General features: G+C 34.9%; 1 protein-coding gene across 3 annotated transcripts; it reads left to right on the top strand.

Annotated features, from left to right (window-relative positions):
- The first annotated feature begins 3,874 nt into the window (after positions 1-3,874).
- Positions 3,875-19,027, top strand: LOC113067018 (BCL2/adenovirus E1B 19 kDa protein-interacting protein 2-like). Of its 3 annotated transcripts, none has more exons than XM_026239192.1 (11): positions 3,875-4,717; positions 8,951-9,046; positions 9,327-9,400; positions 9,486-9,671; positions 11,646-11,828; positions 12,298-12,400; positions 13,771-13,902; positions 14,144-14,230; positions 14,322-14,420; positions 14,696-14,731; positions 18,177-19,027. In XM_026239192.1, exons 1-11 carry the CDS (start codon positions 4,368-4,370, stop codon positions 18,232-18,234), a joined length of 1,404 nt encoding a protein of 467 aa, XP_026094977.1. In that variant the 5' UTR covers positions 3,875-4,367; the 3' UTR covers positions 18,235-19,027. The 3 variants fall into 3 exon arrangements, with proteins under 3 accessions (XP_026094977.1, XP_026094979.1, XP_026094980.1); XM_026239195.1 differs by lacking the exon at positions 3,875-4,717 and adding an exon at positions 8,750-8,861; XM_026239194.1 differs by lacking the exon at positions 14,696-14,731 and having other exon boundaries at positions 3,877-4,717.
- Positions 19,028-19,632: the final 605 nt, after the last annotated feature.

The raw sequence follows: 19,632 nt of genomic DNA, 5'->3' as shown, positions 1-19,632 counted from the left end.
GTTATCATTGTGATTCTCAAAGCAAAATCCAGGGCTTGAAACTGTGAATTCTGAACACTGATTTTGCTTAAATTTGGTCTCTTATCTAGAAATAATGTCAGTTCAAATGTGCTCCTTTAAACATCACTATCCTGGACTCTTCATGGTTTTTATCTGTCCTCTTCAGCTGGAGGCCGGTCCTCTGGCATTAAGCATCATCTCTCCCTCTCTTCAATGCCAGTGTCCTGCCCTGCACTTGTACCAGACCAGTCGACACATTAAATTGTGACTGGCCCATGGCACCCATCCAACCGCTCTCAACAAAAAGCTAATATTCCCCTGCAACGTGCCAGCCTGTAACCACTGGCATATGGAAAACAAATTGCCGAGGCCGGGATCAGACACCACGCGGATGTTAAAGGACAACTCCCACTATTATTTATCATGCTGTTTTAAATGTTTTTCTCATTTGTTTCCCCTAAATATTTCATCGTCCCTTAAATATTCATTTAACTACTTCAGCTTTTGAATTTTTTACCAGTTTCTCTTTCTCGGGCTCAGCAATCATAAATAATTATGCATGTGCTCCTAGAAACAGACTGCATGAATCATGCACATGCATTCTTTTTTGTCTTTTCTCATTAAGACGTGTACTTCAACTAGCCTGAATACTTCCCACTGCCCCACTTGTGGAAATTGGATGCTCAATCCGGCAATATCACCGCTTAGTTGGGTTTAGCCTCTTGGTATTACACCAATTGTGCTACCTTTCTATGCGGTCATCTTGAATGATGCTTTGTTAGTGCAACCGTTTCAAACTCTCGCTAAACTTGTAAACATTTCGGCAATTATCTTGCCTTGGATGTCTCGCCCTGAGTGGCTCTTTCATGCCAGCCGAAGCAGGGAAATATGTTTGCCTAATAGCTTCCTTGTTATGTCCTCATAAATTAAGAAGTCACTTCATCTCGCCGCCCTCCACAAGAGGAAAACATCAAACATCTCGGGCGCGGAACTCGCGCTCCGACTCAGGAAAGAGAAAGTTTGCTTTTGACACATTCACAACACCAACTGAGAGAAAGGGAATCAGATACACAGCCCGGGTCATGTCAGCCGAATCAAATCCCGTTGAACACACTCCTGATCACACACAGGATTCACAAATGTGTGAGGAGGTTATTTGTGTATTCAAGGCTCATTTGCATACAAGCAAATCAATATTTTATTCTTCCTTAAAGTTTTTTTTAGCCACAAATACCTCAGTCCATCTGTATGGAGGAGACAGACATTTTTCATATCAGACAACAAACATTTGATAATTAGAAAGGGGGGAAAGTATAAAACAACCTATTTAATGAGTTATTAAGCAAATTTACTCTAGCTAATGAGAAATCCAGGACTAACCATCATTTTTCTCACATCAAAGTCAGCATCTGGTCTTTATTTGTGTGTAATGCCTGAACGGGGCCTTGGCAAACATCTCGGCAAGCAGAAACAAAAAGGTACTGTAAACTTTGAATATTGTGGGATTATCTGTTACTTAATGAGGCCGTTCGATCAGACAGAGCAAATAGCAGTATGTTAATTAGTGAATATACTCAGTGATCCTGAGCACACATCTCAGATATCTGTGGTATTATGAAGCAGTTCATATTTATCAGTCTCCTATAGCCGGAAGCTATCAGACATAGTGTGTTCACATCCGGGATAAATCATGTTAAGATCAGTGCAACTTCTGAAATGATCTCTGTATTTTACATTGTGCCTGTTTTGCATTGCAGATTTTAGTGGTGTGCAGTCGCAAACCTATAAGCTCTGTACATTTTCTTTGTTCTGTCACAAAATTAGTGAAAGCTCAGGGTCCTCTCTCATTTGCATACACTAATTGCTCATTCTCATCATGCTGTATGAAGTGACCTCATTTGATAATAAGACATGACCAATAAATCATGGGCTTCATCATTAAATGAATCACTTCCTGGGGGAATATTGATTGTTTTATATAATTGTACAAAAAAAAAAAGAAAAAAAAAAAAGAAAGAAAGACCAAAAAATTTAATTATTTCTACTCCTGTGACATTAATAATTATTAATAAATGATTTACGTATAGTTTTTAAATAAAACTCTTTGTAATTTAAATTATATTTGTAGGTGTTTTCTCATAATTTGTCATTCTGAAAATGCACATTTTCAGTGGTTTTTATTTAAGATTTTAACATTAAACAAATGTCATTTCAGAAATGTTCATCTCTCTCTCTCTCTAATATACAGACCGCATTTTTTTAATTAGTGTGTTTACATTTAAGCCTACAGCAACACAGCCTGAAGAGCTGCCTGTTTTATTATGTATAACTATCTATTTTTATACTGCCTTTTTAGGATTGAGATCTGTTTAAGCAAGCAATCAACATTTTAGATGTTTCATATTATGTTATAATTATATGCATTGCATTAAGTTAGCATTGCTATTCGAATCACAAACTTTGACTAGGCTTATTACTCTTAATGAACTAAAATCAATCAATCTATCTATCTATCTATCTATCTATCTATCTATCTATCTATCTATCTATCTATCTATCTATCTATCTATCTATATATACATATATTATTGACTAAAGTCTATGTTGCTGAAAACTACAGACTGGCATGAAAACTTCTCTGCTTTAGATATTTAAGATTTGCATTCTACATTAATAAAACATCAAACGACTTATAAGCAGGTGTACTTAAGTAATCAAGTTAATACAGTCTTATAAATATGAATCTGTGGGAAGTTTTTTTTTTTCATGTTCTACCATATTGTGCCGTAAAAAACAGTCATCTAAAAATGATTCATTGTGATTTCATTCTTGACACTGAATCATTAATCTTCGATCATTGGGGGGGTTCTTCTATTCAGAGATTAATTACAGAAAGAACTCGTCTAGTATAGTGCTCTGTCGCCACCTAGTGAATAGATCAATACTTGACAGCCTTCTGTTATTACATTGATTTATTCGACTAGTTATGTCAGAATCACAGATATAATGTCGGTTGCATACATTGGTGTTTCCTTAACTATGGACACCTTTCGTCCTGAAAAAATAAATAAATTAAATAAAATACAAAACCAAAAACCAAAATACAAAAAATTATTTAACTAGGCTATTTCATTCGTCTGCTGACAATATTTAACAGTGCACATAGCCAGCGTCACAGAGGAATTAATTCACTGCCATTTTGTTAGGGAAAAACAAACAAACAAAACAACAACAAAAATATTTTGTCCTTGTCATTACAATTACGTCTCAAATTATGTCTATTGAAAATACATCTGTTAAGGGAAGTCTTGCTATTCTAGGCTAATGCACATAATTAAACGCATATGTCCCACTTCCTTTCATAATTTGACTAAATGTAATAAATAAATCTGTCTAAATATTATATGTACCTTGAATTTCTTCTCCCACCACTTTTATTTTAAGCTATTCGCGGACGCTTTTGTCTTTGGTAAATTTCACTATTGAAACTTCACAACTACGCAATTACTAAATTAAATAAAATTTTGGTTAAAGTACTTGTAATTTTGTATTTTTGTCATTTAATTTTTTTTTTTTTTATGTCCGTATAGCTTTTTTCATTATCATTTCAGTTTTAGCTTTAGTTATTTTAGAAATGTTGACCCGTCAACTATAGCTGAAATAAATACGTTTTTATATTTTATTTCAGTTAACATTTGCTTTTATTTCTAGTAATGGAAATGTGTGAATGTTTTATTTATTTTTACGTTAACTAAAACAAATACGTTCATGTTAATGTACTTTTACTGGTATTATATCAGCCACTACTCCTTTTACAGCCATTCGTGACTTTTTAGAAAGAAACCGGCAGACTTTTATTTTGAATAAGATCAACATGTTGACAGGAAGCGGTGCGTGTTATTGAGTCACTTTACCGGAGAGTCGAGACTTCCAAAAGAAGAATAACGGCCGGGTAAAGCAACGGATAAAGATGGGTCTAATGAATCTGTCAGCTGTCAAACCTGCCCTCTAGACTGCTCTCGACTATTTTAAATGGTATTTCCACGTGCTTTTCTATGACCGACACGCATTTCTTGTCGTTATACGCGTTAAACTGACAGCAGTTGTGCTGTAGGAAGGAAGCGGGAGAGGAAGAGACTGGGCACTGCTGGCAAATAAACACACTCAACGGGAAGTTTATTTAATAGGGCAAGATTGTTTTCCAGCATACTTGATAGGGCACATAAGTGCACGTAATCTAAACATATAATCTGTTATAAGTATTTATATTAATCAGCGATATCAAAGACTATGTGAAGTCGTTATTGTTTGAATATTAAGGGTTGTTTTCAGTTGAAAGGTTGTTGTTCTCGATTAAGTTATAATCGATGATGGCTACAGATATAATAACGACTGAAGAAGTCTCAAACCAGAGAGACTCGAGTGATCTGAACGCCAACAAAAGTAATCCCGAATCAGACACACCCAGCCGGACATCTGAGACGCAAAACAGAAACATAAGTAGCGGTTTATCGTTATCGTCATCATCGGCTCATTCTGGGGAAGAAGCACCTCAGACTTCCAGAGCAGGGAATGATCCTCTGGAGAACGGAGGCAGAACAGGAGATCCACCGCAGGAAGCAGCGACTCCAGACAATAGACAAAAACCAGACGTGAGGACTTCAGCTCCTGTGAGAGAGCCGCCCACACTCTCCTCTCCTGCTGAACACAACGGAAGGTAATGAGCACACTGTCTGTGCCTCAAAACACATGCGGTCTAGGTAGACAGGACTGTCACTGGCACAGTCAGTGGATATATGCTACACCTTTGGGGTTATTAATTAACTATTTTTGGGCAGCAGTTGAGCAAAAATGATTATACCTTTTGGTAGAGTATTATTTAACATGAAATTAACAGCAAGAAAAACAACTAAATACATCAAATGTTTGTGTCTCTCTCTTCATAAAGAAATAGTTTCTGGCACAACTTAACATTTGCTCAAAATGTATTCGCCTTCAGGTCATCCACGATGTAGATGTGTTTGTTTCTTTAAGGGAACAGATTTGGAGAAATTTATCGTTACATTACTTGCTCACCAGTGGATCCTTTGCAGTGAATGGGTGCCGTCAGAATAAGAGTGCAGACAGCTGTAAAAAATACAAAAAGTAATCCACACCACTCAAGTCCATCAATTGACATCATGCAAAGCGGAGAGCTGCATGTTTCTAACAAACAAATCCATGATTAAGATGTTTGTAACTTCATATAAATAATTTTGGCCCATTCTAACTCCGAGGTCTTCAACTTCTCAACTGTATTCAACTATTAAAAACAGACAGCAGTGTAATTGTTTCAATCTAATCTGTTGAATTGATATTCATTTTACTTATTTTTTTTATGACTGAAAGTGCTTTATTTATTTAGTGCTCCACATATATATATATATATATTAGTTTCTGACTTTATTTGACACCCTATTCGTGCAGTGCCTTTTGTTTGTGTGCCATTATGTGGTGGCATGCAAAACCTACACCTACAGGTGATACATTCATAACAGTCTCTGGGTGTGTCTAATCTCTTAGAAATAGTTCACCAAAGAATAACATTTTCATCATTTACTTACCCTCATGTCATGAATGCAAAAGACGATATTCAAAGTTGTTTTTGTTCATACAGTTTAAGTCAGTGGAGTCCAAAGTTGTTTTGGACCCTCATTTTTTTATGTTAACATTAGCATGAACGTGATTTTTTTTAATTAAAATTAACACTGATTAATCAATTTTATTGTTAATTCATGATACTTAATGCATGTAAAATGCTACTTTTTGTATATATATATATATTAGAGGTGGGCATAGATGAATTTTTTTAATATAGATTAATCTCACTGTGATCTTGAAATTAATCTAGATTAATCTAGATTAATCTAAATTAAAATGGCTCAATCGAATGTGTTACCCAAATAAAATTGACAAACAGTAAGTCTTTGAGAAGGGGTTTATTAAGCTAGGTGGTGCATTAGAAAAGGGGCTCATCTCCTGTTTCCAAAATGTTTCACAAAGTTCTTGAAAAAGCTGTAAACTAATTCCACATTGCACAAGGTGCAATTACTCCTGTTTCACACCAATGTTTAAGTTTTTTTTTTTTCAAGTTTGTAGGTGTCAAGGTACAGAAACCACATAATAACACTGGATAGTCTTCAATGTAAAAATGAAATATACAATAAAACCTACATTTATTCAGACACCTTCAACATTTCTCACATTATTACAGTTTTGCTATATATATCAAAAATTATATCTGGTTTCTGAATAAGTTTTGGTTTGACTGTTAAAACTACAAAGAAATTCAGTCAAGAGCAGTGAGTGATTTTCATTTTCATTTTCTTGGATTAACATTACAGCAGCCAGTAGGTAAATTAGACGCGGCCACTTTAAGAGACGATGAACGCATCCAATATAATACAAATCCCATTTTTTCCTCAACTGTTTACTTTCACTTAAGAAATAACTGACAGTTTTTTCGAGCATAATTTCCAAGGTGGATATTTTGACATATTTTGTATGAATTTGTCGGCACAAGAGCAAAAATAAGCAAATTCGGTGTTCTAGTGTTTTGAGACGCCTTTCTCTGCGCGAGCCCTGAACACCAGTGGCTGTACCATGAAGCTGGATTAGGTGACTAGCCAGCTATGTTTCAGCTTAGTTTCCGCCAACCCTGGGTTTTAGGTACTATGAAAGTAGCTCGGCTTTAATCGGTGTTGGTTGCCATGGTATCTTACGCTGCACGGCTAACCTGCTCCGGGGCAGGTAATGTTCTGGGTTAGAGATCTCAAACTGAAGGTGAACCAATCAGATGCGAGAGAAGTGACACATGTCTGACACAAAGTCACTCCAGTTTATCTTGCTCCAAATTCAAGGTCACTTATGTTTAAAAAAAAATAAAAAAATAGAAGTCTTGCTTTAATGATAATAACGGAGTCATTTTATGATTTATATAATTATTGTGATTCATATTATTATTTATCTCTTACACACAAGCAATTTTAGTTTAACAGTTATTATAAATTATTTTAAATAAATATTAATGTATACAGATCATGTAATATAAATAAGCTGTAGTATCAAAAGATTGAACTATTTTAAAAATGACAAATCTGAATTTACATGTTCAAGTCTCTATCACTATATATTTTCAAATGTATAAACTAAGTTAACAAGTTCCACTTGTGACTACACTGATGGAGCAAGATCATTTATTTTATTAGTCCTCCTTCATTTTTCATATGACATTTAAATTTGTCATATTCTTCAATCTCTTAACCTTTAGCAAAACCTTTAACCTTTAGTTTTGAATCTCGCTGGGTCTCTCGCAAGAAGTAAATCAAACTTGCTTTGTATTGCAAGGCTCATGATTGGCTGTTCGCCAGTGATGTCAAACATTCATGTGCACACGCTCCACAAACTCAGGATCAAAGCCTGAATTGACAAAGAAAGTTGATGAACAGAATCATGGTACCAGCAAAGCCGGATTGAAGAGGTTTGGTTTTGTCAACTCCAAACTAATCCTGTAACTCTGAATTTGTTCAGCTACCATCATGGTACACACATATATATATATATATATATATATATATATATATATATATATATATATATATATATATATATATATATATATATATATATAAACTATAAATATTAGATGAAAAACTTTGAAATGTTGTTTTGGAAGCTAACTGGAATATAGTTTATTAAAATTACTATATATATATATATATATATATATATATATATATATATATATATATATATATATATATATATATATATATATATATATATATATATTGAAGCATTATAACAATATGTTATGCAAATGTTAATGTCCAAAAGCACATCTATTGAAACTAAAATAAAAATGAAGACTGAAAATATAAAAATAATCCAAAATATTAATAAATGCTATCATACCAAAATACATACACCAAGATAAAACTTCTACAGACATTTAAATTAGCACCTAAATTAGCTATTCATTTACAACCCTGTTACCACTTTTGCCATAGATTTTATTTAAAATGTTTTTATGTTTGTTTTGTTTAATTTTGATGTTTATTTTTTGTAAAATCACCCAAATCAGACTTTAAACGATTTATAGACATGTACCAAATTCTGGTCAAATTGTGAACATAGCATAGAAAATGAAAATGTTACTATTTTTCCTTTTGAGGTGATAACTGGCTTACTTCTTTATGAAATTGTGTATTTCATATTGTTTCGCAATTTTTGCACACTCAGCAGTATGCCAGTATTCCAGCCTGAACACAGTCTAACTTTTATATATTCAAACATTGAATCTAGTGTTTAGTTATATATATATTTTTTGGTCTTAAAAGAGCGATCTTGCTGTGAAATGACTTTAGTTCTAGCAAGAAGGGCATCCTAATCTGCTTCGTTTCCAAGAAATAAGAGCATGCTTGTTCTTTTCGCTGAAAACACTTAACTTTGAAAACACTCCCAAGAATTTCAGGCCTTTCCAGAGTCACCACCCAGATCTTTCCTCAAAGAAGGTGAAACTTGTCGACTTCCATTTGTAAAAGAGCTTATCTCGTATATGTAAAAGAATTCATATGAAGTCCTCAGGAGTTTACATGCCTTTGTATTGGAGATTAGCACACCAAAGAAGCTCAAGTGGATTTATGTCGTAATAAGATATGATACACCCCGCCTTAACATGCAGTGGTCTTATAAGGCAGTTCCAAGCTCATTGCATTAATTACTCAGTAACTAAGAGTTTGTAGCTCTGTGATGAATGACTATCAGCCACTATTGGATTTGGACTTCTTGTCTTTTTCAACTCGGACGAATTGTTTTTTTTAGTAAGTAAATAAAATGCTATGAACTAGGGTTGTTTTAAAACCAGATCCGTTGTCTAATGAGTGAACTCAATTGTTTTAAATGCTTTCAGTTTTGAGCGCCAGGAGTCGGTTGCTACCACAGAAGCGAGGCTGAGATTGGAGGGGGTGGAGCTAAAGGAGGAGTGGCAAGATGAGGACTTCCCCAGGTAGGACCACAAAATTGTAAGGTTATACATAACAAACAAATAAACCTGGCATCAGAGGAAAAATAGCTTCTTATTATTAAATAAACATTCTACATTTTCAATTTTAATAGGATGAGCCACATTCAAAATAGTTGTAAAATAGCAAACTTGCATTTGTGGTGCTGTGACCACATTTTAATGGAGTAGGTTTATGGTTTTTTTTTTATGATCTGGCTTAAATAATAGCAAATATGTATATTATATCACAGTAAGTTTGAGTGTGTTTTATTTGGGGTGCCAGGCCACTCCCGGAAGAGGGAGATATGCATCTTGATGAGGAGCTTTTCACCGGCTCTTCAGGTGAAGGAGCACCTGGTAAGCAGTACTGAATATTTAGAGACAATTATACATTTGTAACTATGCTCAGAAAACATTGTAATCAATCATGTTTTAACTGCAGCTTCACAGTCTTACAGACTAAACAGTGCAAGAAAACACAAAAAGAAGCTTTTGGCTCCAGACATCAGCCTCGACCTAGACCACAGCGAGGGTTCGATCCTGTCAGATGAGCTGGATGAGAGTACAGAACTGGACCTGGATGATATAGACACCCCTTCAGACAACAGCAACGAGTTTGAGTGGGAAGGTATGATTGTGCTTTAAATGTTAATGGTTTATTACATTATCCCAAACAGCAACTAATCTGATTAATTAGTCATTTTGCAGCCATTCGGACTCATACTGATCCTTAGAAATGTTCCTTACTCACTAATATTACAGAGACCTTTTCATGGACCGACTTTGTGTAATAACTCCTAGTTAAACAGTATTGTGTGTTCTTGTTTTGTTTTTCTGTCCCGCTGCTCTCTTCTCTCTTTCCTGGAAGGAATGTTTCTTCTCATTGGTTTGCGTCAGGCCGCTGGCCTGCGGTTTGTGGTAAGGTTACCTGACTGGATGTTTTACTCCCCGATCAAGTCCTACAGCATTGATTTCATTTTCTTTTTGCGATATCAATCTTTGGTGTGATATGGCACTATAAATCAAAGGCTATCTATTGTTTTCGTATTGGAGAATGTTGATGGTTGGATTTTGATTTGTGCATGGTTTTTCCACCAATCTCAATCAGATCTGATTCTGTTAATCAGCCTCACTTTGGTGTCCTGATCACTTTCGCTAAAGCTCAAAATGAATCACTTTTGAATTTAAAGGCAAAAAACTGCAGCGGTGCCAAAAAATTGCGAAAATTGAATTTAGCATCTTTTTAAAGGCAAACTTTTAGAAAGAATACTTAAGTGGTTAAAAAAAAATTCAGACTCGCTTAAGTAGGACTTTAGTACGTCTTTATACAGTATGTAATTGAATTAATACTTAAAAAAAATGTATTTGTTGTGTATTTAAGCTCAATTGTAAAATTACCATTTGTAACTGAATACATTTAAAATGTATTAACTTTAAATGTAATATTGAATAACACTAGTTGAAATTTTAATAAAGGAATTTAAATGTGCTCTAGTATATTTGTCAACACATCAAAATAAGTTTATTTCTTTACAACAAAATATTATTTAAACATAATTTAAATTGTACTTTGAAGTAAAATGTTTAATATGACATCCCAGATAGCACACGTACGTCTGCATGATGTCTGTTAAAGATGACTTCATCTGGAAAGCATCTGCTGTGTGCAAACATCTGATAGACGTCTCTAAGATGTCAGTTTTATATATATTATAAATCATAAACACCTTTAAGACATTTTCTAAATATTGTACTTTAGATGTATTGCAGATGAGCAACCTTCTTTAAAATACGTCTTGCCGATGTAAATGCAGACGGCAGATAGACATCTCCGTGATGTATGTGTGCTGTCAGGGATTATTACAAAGTGCACATTTAAAAAGTGTACTTAATTGTGTTAATAATCATAGTATCATAGTACCTTATGAAAATTATCTGTGGTTTTATTGTGGTGAAGGTAGAAAGTGACGTGACATACAGCAAAGAATGGTGACCCAAACTCTGAATTAGTGCTCTTATTTAATCCAAAGTACACACACACAGCCCTGAACACACACACACACACACCGCAAACACACACCTAGAGCAGTGTGTAATAACCAGGAAAATAACCATGTTTGTAATAGCCAGTGTATAATAACCAGTACTATGTGTTTATTTTTTAATCTACTTTTAAGATTTACAGTACAATACAAATGCACATTCAGTACAAATAAGTGCACTTTTGCACAAAGGTTCTCATGACAGATGTATCCATAATGAACTGGTAGAAACTAGCACTTATTAATGTAGGTACGTTGTATTCTCATTAGCTCTGTTACAAAACCTACTGTAGCTAGCTGCCCTTATGTTAACTGTGTTACCTACTGTCTACATAGGAAGCTACCTTCCTTCCATTAATGCCGTTTCAGTCATACTTCTATAAAAGCATTTATATTCACTTGAATCTGCCATATTTAATGGACGTTTTCACAGAGCATCCTATAATGGATTGTGTTGAAGATAGGCACATATGATGCTATCTGCGATTTTTAGTCAAAACTTTATTTTTCCGGTGTATTTTCTCAAAAATAACAAATAAACCCTGTATTTCCCTTGTCAGATGATCTCCCAAAACCCAAAAATGCGGACCTGTTGTGTAAAGGAGTGGAGTCAGTGCAGGAGTTCACCAGCACGGAGGAACGGGAGGAGGGCCGTCGCTGGAGAGTCTTCCGCATCGGAGAGCAGGAGCACCGGGTAGACATGAAGGCCATTGAGCCCTACAAGAGGGTTATCAGCCATGGAGGTCAGTGACCGCACCTTTCCATAACAATGTGTCCTGTCTGTTATCTATACAAGGACATTTTCTGTTTGCACCATTCAGGAAGTGAAATTGTCAGTGGGTGAGTTTTATGGCGTTTAGCAACATTCTCACCCATATAGCTGCTTTGGTTTTTTAGAGCAGTACTGTGGCATTTACTGTCTTTTTATAATGTCACATACCTTTTTCAGATCATTTCTCAGTCAGAAGAGCCTTTTACCATCTGTCTTTCCTCCTTTTTGCACTTCCTCCCCCTCCCTTTTGCCATCAAACAGCTGTCGCTTTCATTCGAAATGCCTGTTTTGCATGCTGTTATATAATGAACATTTACAGAGACTGAGCTGTTGATTTAGATGGATTGGATCAGTCAACTTGTGTAATTGCTGTAAAAGAGCAAACTAACGTTCAAACGTTTGCCAGTAGCCACTTTCAAACATGGTTCCCCTTTTCGCAGGTTACTATGGCGATGGATTGAATGCCATCATTGTCTTTGCTGTTTGCTTTATGCCTGAGAGCAATCAACCAAATTACAGATACATCATGGAGAATCTTTTCAAGTAAGTTCTAGATGGCTGTTCCACATGGCTTATTCTGGTCAAGATCTCTTTAAAACTGAGACATCTGTGAAGCGACCATGCTGGGGAAAAAAGTTGATGTAGAAACAATTGAATCTCAGAAATGTCTAGTAAATCTCTCGGCTAATTACAATGAAATGGCAAGTGACGCATTGAATTAAAAGTGACATTTTGAAGTAGAACGACTAGTAAAAGTTTACTCCAATAATCTTTTAAAAAATAAACTTTATGTACAGCTTTTAAAACCATTTTTTACATTGCCGTTCATTGCAGGATAGTCTCTGCAAAGTATTGTTCAGACGGCACTGATGAAATTAAGGCAAATATGTGTTGCTACTTATTGCTTCCAACTCAATCTGTGAATATTTCATATACAAAAAAAAAAACAGAAATAGAAATGATCACAATTCTTGGTTAACTATCACAGCGTACATAATTTTTTTCCCTTTTTTTCAATTACTTTTCCCTAACAATATGCATTATCATTTTGACTCCATAGTCCATTATAGTCCATTTTTGGGAGACCAGTGATTCAAGCTTTTCTGTTGATTTAAAGGGATTGTTCACCCAAAAATGAAAATTATCCCATGACTTAGTCACCTTCAAGCCATCCCACGTTTATATGACTTTCTTCTTTCAGACAAATGCAATCTGAGTTATATTTAAAAATGTCCTTCCTAATAATTGCAGTGAATGGGGGGTCAAGATTTTGAAGCCTAAAAAAGTACATCCATTCATCATAAAAAGTGCTCCACATGGTTTGGGGTGGTTAATAACGGACTTCTGAAGTGAAGTGTTGTGTTACTGTTAGAAACATATCCATATTTAAAACTTAATAAACCGTAATCGGTAGCTTCTGCTAACTGTCGTATGTGTGTTCATGAGAGAGTGATGTTAAAGCAGATGATGTAGGCGTCGCGTAAATTCCTGACATTTTCCAATATAACTCATTGTATTCGTCTGAAAGAAGAAAGTCATATTCACCTAGGATGACTTGAGGGTGAGTAAATCATAGGGTCATTTTTATTTTTGGGTGAAATATCCATTTAACTTGCATATCTAGTGATCACATTTACCATTATTTGGTAATTTACTTTTTCTCATGGATGAAGTATATCAATAATAATCTTTAGCAATGGGTTATGTGGATTCAGTTGATAACAGAAAGCTACTTGGTTTGAAAATGACTGAACTATTGACAATAGACAACGGACCCAAATTCTGTCCAAATTCCACTAATATTGAAGCCCACCTTAAGTTTTTTAGCAGTGCTGACGGTGATGGAGACGAGTCCTCACCTGATGCCTCAAACCTGAGGTGGTTTTAAAACTAATATATTGTGTATAATTCAGGTATGTCATAGGAACTCTAGAGCTGCTTGTAGCTGAGAACTACATGATTGTATACCTGAACGGAGCCACTTCACGCCGAAAGATGCCCAGTGTGGGCTGGCTCAGAAAATGCTATCAGCAAATAGATCGAAGGTGAGAACCTCATTGATAGGATTGGCTAACAAAGTTTTTTTATTTTATTTTTGGGTTAACTATCCAATTAAATTACTCATTCTGTCTTTATTTAGTTTTAACCCCAGAATATATATATATATATATATATATATATATATATATATATATATATATGTATGTATGTATGTATGTATGTATGTAAAATATTTAGTTGCAGTTAATTCTAATATTATATTCACACAACATTGTTCTGATACAGGTTAAGGAAGAATTTGAAATCATTGATAATTGTGCACCCGTCCTGGTTTATTCGCACACTCCTAACTCTCACAAAACCTTTTATAAGGTCAGTCCTTTTCTAGTTCCCTTCAGATATGTTTTAATATGAACTGATTTCCTGCTTATGCGTTATTCAATGTAAATCTTTCATTTTATAGCTCAAAATTTAGCCAGAAAATCAAGTATGTGTACAGCTTGACAGACCTGGCTGAGCTTCTCCCGATGGAGTATGTTTCCATACCAGACTGCATTAAACAGTAAGTATCCCCTTAATATGCTGCTTCTGCCTCCTGTGTTTTCTTTTTTTACAGGAAATTATCAGTTTCGACTGTACGTTCATTACTCTGAAACGGTTTTGGCAAGCTATGCTAAATGATTACTTTACGTACTGAAGTTTCCATATTGCTCTCTTCTCTCATCAGTATTCTAGCTTTGTAATTATTTTAAGTCTGATCCGCTCCCAAGTGCTGTTGGCTGTGGTATCTTCAGAAACTCTCTATGCCCTAACCCTTCTCCCTGCATTTCCTCTAAGGTTTGACGAAGAAAAAAATAGGAAAAAACATAAAAGGTATCTGTATTTTCATTCCTGAGATCACTGCGGTATTTCTGTTGCCTTTGCCTGAATTGCACAAGACTAACAATTAATCGTTTGGCTTTAATAAGTGTACTCCTTTTCTTGGTCACTCGACCAAAAGTTGTTTTTTGAGCTGCTGCTTTAATTTTGATCAAAATGCTAAATTCCTTCTGTGTGCCATCCTACTATAATCTTTGGTTGAGAACAATATGTTTCCAGAGCAACAGCATTGTCCTTTTATTGTAAAATCTACAGAGGAAATCAGTATTTCCTGTAGTTTTTGTCTTATCGCTATTGCAGTTTCAGTTTTCTTGCTGTCTTCACCCTAAAATTTGTTTTAAGACCATCCAAAGCAGTTAAAATCTTTTGTAAGGTTATTCATAATTTATTCAAATAAGTAAAATAATAAATAAATATTCTTAATTTATTTTCAACTAATTTTGGTAGACCTCATCATTTTATTTTTAAAAATAACTAAAAACATTGAAATAAAGTACAGTGGGTTTCAAAGAACTAGTCAACATTTTTTCTCAGTTAAAAAGATACTAGTAAAGGTATGATGTAAAACAAATGAAATTTTTAGTTTTTTGATTTTGCAGGATGTCTTTTTTAATAAACACTCGATTTAAATTATGCAGAAAGTATATATGCCAATGAAGATAATATAATTTGTGTAACAATGTTCTTTCGTGGGAAGGAGGCGGCGGGAACTGGCAAACAATCAAAATGAAACTTTAATAATAAAATAAACACAAAACAGCGCGGCAGCCCCCTCACGGACGACTGCCACGCACAAACAAAACCAAAACACAAATAAAACCAGGCCCGGTCCTCTCTTGTCCTTCACTGTTGTCACTCCCATTTTATATCCTTCCAATCTCTTACGTGGGACTCGAGACCGGTGGGTCGAGTAGGTGTCGCTGATTTCCAATCACTCCACCGGCCTCGCTCCGTTCCCATGGCTCTCGGCCCTGCCCCACTTGTCACAATTTGTAATTAGTGATTAGGCACCTATTGTATCCGTTGGCATTTTTATTGCTTCTTCTACCGTTTCCGTTTCTTCTGCTCGAGTCTATGGCTGCCCATAGTCCCGCTTGCGTGAAGGTTGTGAAATTTGGCACACTGATAGAGAACAGTCTCGACATTAAACATAGCATATTTGGAGTCTCTAACTCAAACTCTGTAGTGCCATCAGATGTCCAAATTTTCACTCATGTTTATGCTAATAACTTTTAAACCATAAGGCACAGAAGGAGAATTTTTTTCCCTTTGAATCCCTGGCTCATGCAGAGTCGAATGAACAACAAAATTAAAAAATAGCAAGGTTTCGTTTTTTCGCTATTTTTAGTTGTTTGAAAAAACTACTTTTTAAAACTCATATGGTTTGTCTGATTCTCACCAAAATTATCTCATATCATCTTCAGACCATGTTGGCAAAAAGTTATGGAATTCACGTTGATTCATTAAACCGTTCTCGAATAACACTTGAACAAATTTGAGAAAAAGAAGAGGCTTCCCCTCTGAAATGTTTTGGCGTATTGAGACCATACTTGGTGTGTGTTGTAACAAGCAGGACCTGAGCAAACCTGCAGTGTTATGGTGGCGTGCCACCTAATGGTCAGGAGATGTGACAAATGCATATTTTTGCTTATAACTTCTGAATGGTTTTTCCAAAAATCACACAACTGGTCTCATTAGATTAGGTGCCAAGATATCGAACGATATCAAATTGTTTTTTTTTTTTTTTTTATTGAATTTTTTAGTAAAATGTTATATTTTACGATTGCAATGATGTATCATTATGAAGCTTGGTATGCTTCTTCGGCACTGTTAGTCCAATTTTCACCAAATTTAACAAGCAATGTGGCATTGTCCCTTCACACTGACCATGCCACATCAATTTGATAACAGCGCCGCCTATTGGTCAAGAGTAATAAACAATTCACTATCCATTCATTATGAAATTTCCAAAAATTTTCAACTTTTGATTGCATTAGCCTATTGTAATGGAACTGGTCTCAAAATATGAATTGGGTCATTTATGGGTCCAATTATGCAATAATAAGCTGAACTTCCTGTCCTGCCTACTTTTTCAAACTCCTCCTCAACCGTTGATCCGATTTTCACCAAAATCAAGTCTGATCATCTACAGACTTTGCTGACAAAAATTTATGGATTTTGTGTTGATAGACAAAACTGTTTTTTTGTTGTTACTGAGGCAGTATCTCTGCAAAGCTTTAACATAATGTCAACAAACTTTGTGTGTGCCATTGTCACCTCACACAGTTCACATTAAAATAATTTGATTGCAGCGCCACCTGTTGGACAAAAGGGATAAGTCATTCAATCATATTACTAGAGGTTGCATTTATGATTTTTCAGCCATTTCAATTAAAATCATCCTAAAACTGCTTTTATTACGGTACTCATTGTTGCATTTGGTCTGATGCTCCATGCCATGCTTAGCTCCTCATTTTGCCTTAGGAGTGCTTGGCCCCCTAATTGCTGCTTGCAGTTATATTTTATAAATTTATATTGAATATAAAATTGCATAATGTATACATTTTAAATAGAAATATATATTTAAAATCTATTTATTCATTAAATCCTGTTGGAACATTTATTTAGCTCTAATCTGATCAATATTTTGCTTTTCCCACACATTTTTGAGTCTGCAGTGAGATCTGGGTCTGCCTAAAAGTGTGTTGTATAGAGGGAAAAATGGAGACTAGTGAAACTCCACATCTGAGTAACACAATAACTGTTATTAATTAATTTCATTCAGGTTTTTTGGCTATCTTGCTTGTGTTTGAAATGAATATCTCACAGATTTAGATCCTGACATTCTGTCCTCAATTCTGCCGTTGTTAGTATGTTATGTATTACCATGCTAGTAAATCAGACTTTAATGGTGAAGGATTTGAAAAGCAAAGTCATGGGTGGTTTTTAGTATTTCAAATGCATGTCTGTCCAAGGCACATTCTTAACACCTACATATGACAAAACACATTGTGTAATCCTCAGTGGGTCATGACGGAGCAGTAGAGTGTAGTCTACATCAGATATCATAAAACACTTGAATGTCTTAACAACCGTATTGCAACTGTGTTGTGCAAAAGCTTCACTTCAGTTTTTTCATGTTTTTCAGCCAGTTTGTACAATGCAGAATCAACTGAATTAAGTTCCGCATTAATTGATTTAAATCATATTTTTGCTTGTGGTGTTTGTATAATGATGTTTTTAACCTCATTAAAAAATAAACAAAATTGTCTTTGTGATCAGACTAAACCTTTGAGTGTAAAGTCGAGACACTTTTGTGATGTTGTCTGTGTATTAATTCATGTATAAATTATTATTTCTGAATCAAATTGAAGTGTCGGTATGGTTTGGATTCTGATGCCTTACACTTAATATATATATATATTTTTTTTTCATTTAGGATTGACCAGGACATGCATGGGAAGGTAGAGATCGCCACCACTGCAGTGCCAGAATGATTCAGAGGGGCTGCAGAGAATGTATAGGGCTTCTTTTAGCTGGAGAATGAAAGATCTTGATGTCAGAAAAGTGCCTTTTAAAGGATTAGTTCACCATAAAATGAAAATTCAGCCATCATTTACTTGCTCTCATGTCATTTAAAACCCATATGAACAAGCTTGTACATTCTGCTAAATATTTTCTTTTGTGCACCACACAAGAGTCATACAGACTTAGAACGATGTGAGGGTAAGTAAATAAGGACAATTTTTATTTGTGGGTTAGCGGTCACTTTAAGGCTTCGATTGACTGTTATGCTATGTGACTTTTTTTTCTTCCTCCCTGTTGCATTTGTGTGCCAAGCATTTGTCAGATGGCATCTGATTTCTGTGTTAAACATTTTAATAACCTTTTTTATGTCTCATTTCAGTAAGTAGATTCTGTCAACATGTTCTAGTTTGTCTTTGTTAAGGCACTCCGTTTTAAAACTAGACGATGCATGTTCTACATTACATTTAAATATCTATATTTATATCAAAATGCGACAAAGGAGAAAGATTAATATATTTTTATGACTGAAATGTTATTTTTAAGTCCACAGTCTGGCATTGTTTGTCATGTGCTCACTGAACATCTCACAGTTATACCACAAATTGTTTACTGCTGAATGTCTTGCATGATTAAAGAACCCGGAGAAATGTACAAACGAGACAGAAAGGAAAAGCAAAAATGTATTGCAAAAGTAACATTTCTCGGTTTAGGAGGGTGGGGTTCTTGTATGTCATTTCTTGCAAGTAAACTTCCACACAAAAATCCCATTGTCATCGTGAATGTTCAACAACACTGTAACAGTTCAATGATGTGTCATTTCCCTAACAGAATAGGACATGAAAAAGGTAAAAAAAAAATATATATATATTATTTATTTTGATGGTATCAACACTGAGCTCCTTAAGAACAAAACTGAAACTTGTGTTTTTTAGTATAGTTCTTCAAATTTCTTCAATGTCAAAATTTTTATAAAATATGTATGTATGTGTGTGTTCCTACAGTAAGAAAACCTGGAAACTTAATACATTGCAGAATTTGTACCCAAATAAGTAAAATATTCACACAAACAGTATTTTGAAAAATGCACAGACAGTTATTGAACACATCACTTCTGACAACATAAAATAATGTTAGATGTTTTAACTACTCGTAATGAACAACCATAAATAGTTTTGTACCTTAAAAAACCTCCATGCATTTCATTAGCTACACAGTCTACTTGTAGATCAAACTTGTATGCCAAATGATCCATTTAAAGTCTCCAGCTCCATAGACACAAACTGCACGTCTGTGCATCCCACTGCATGCTGGGTAGGGAGCTGCACTGTTTAGATATCCTTCATGGTAGCTCCACTTCACCAGACGAG

Source organism: Carassius auratus, chromosome 50, assembly GCF_003368295.1.
Source record: "Carassius auratus strain Wakin chromosome 50, ASM336829v1, whole genome shotgun sequence".
NCBI classification, from domain to species: domain Eukaryota; kingdom Metazoa; phylum Chordata; class Actinopteri; order Cypriniformes; family Cyprinidae; genus Carassius; species Carassius auratus.
Note: the sequence above shows the minus strand (reverse complement) of the source record. Positions and strands in the feature narration are given on the sequence as shown.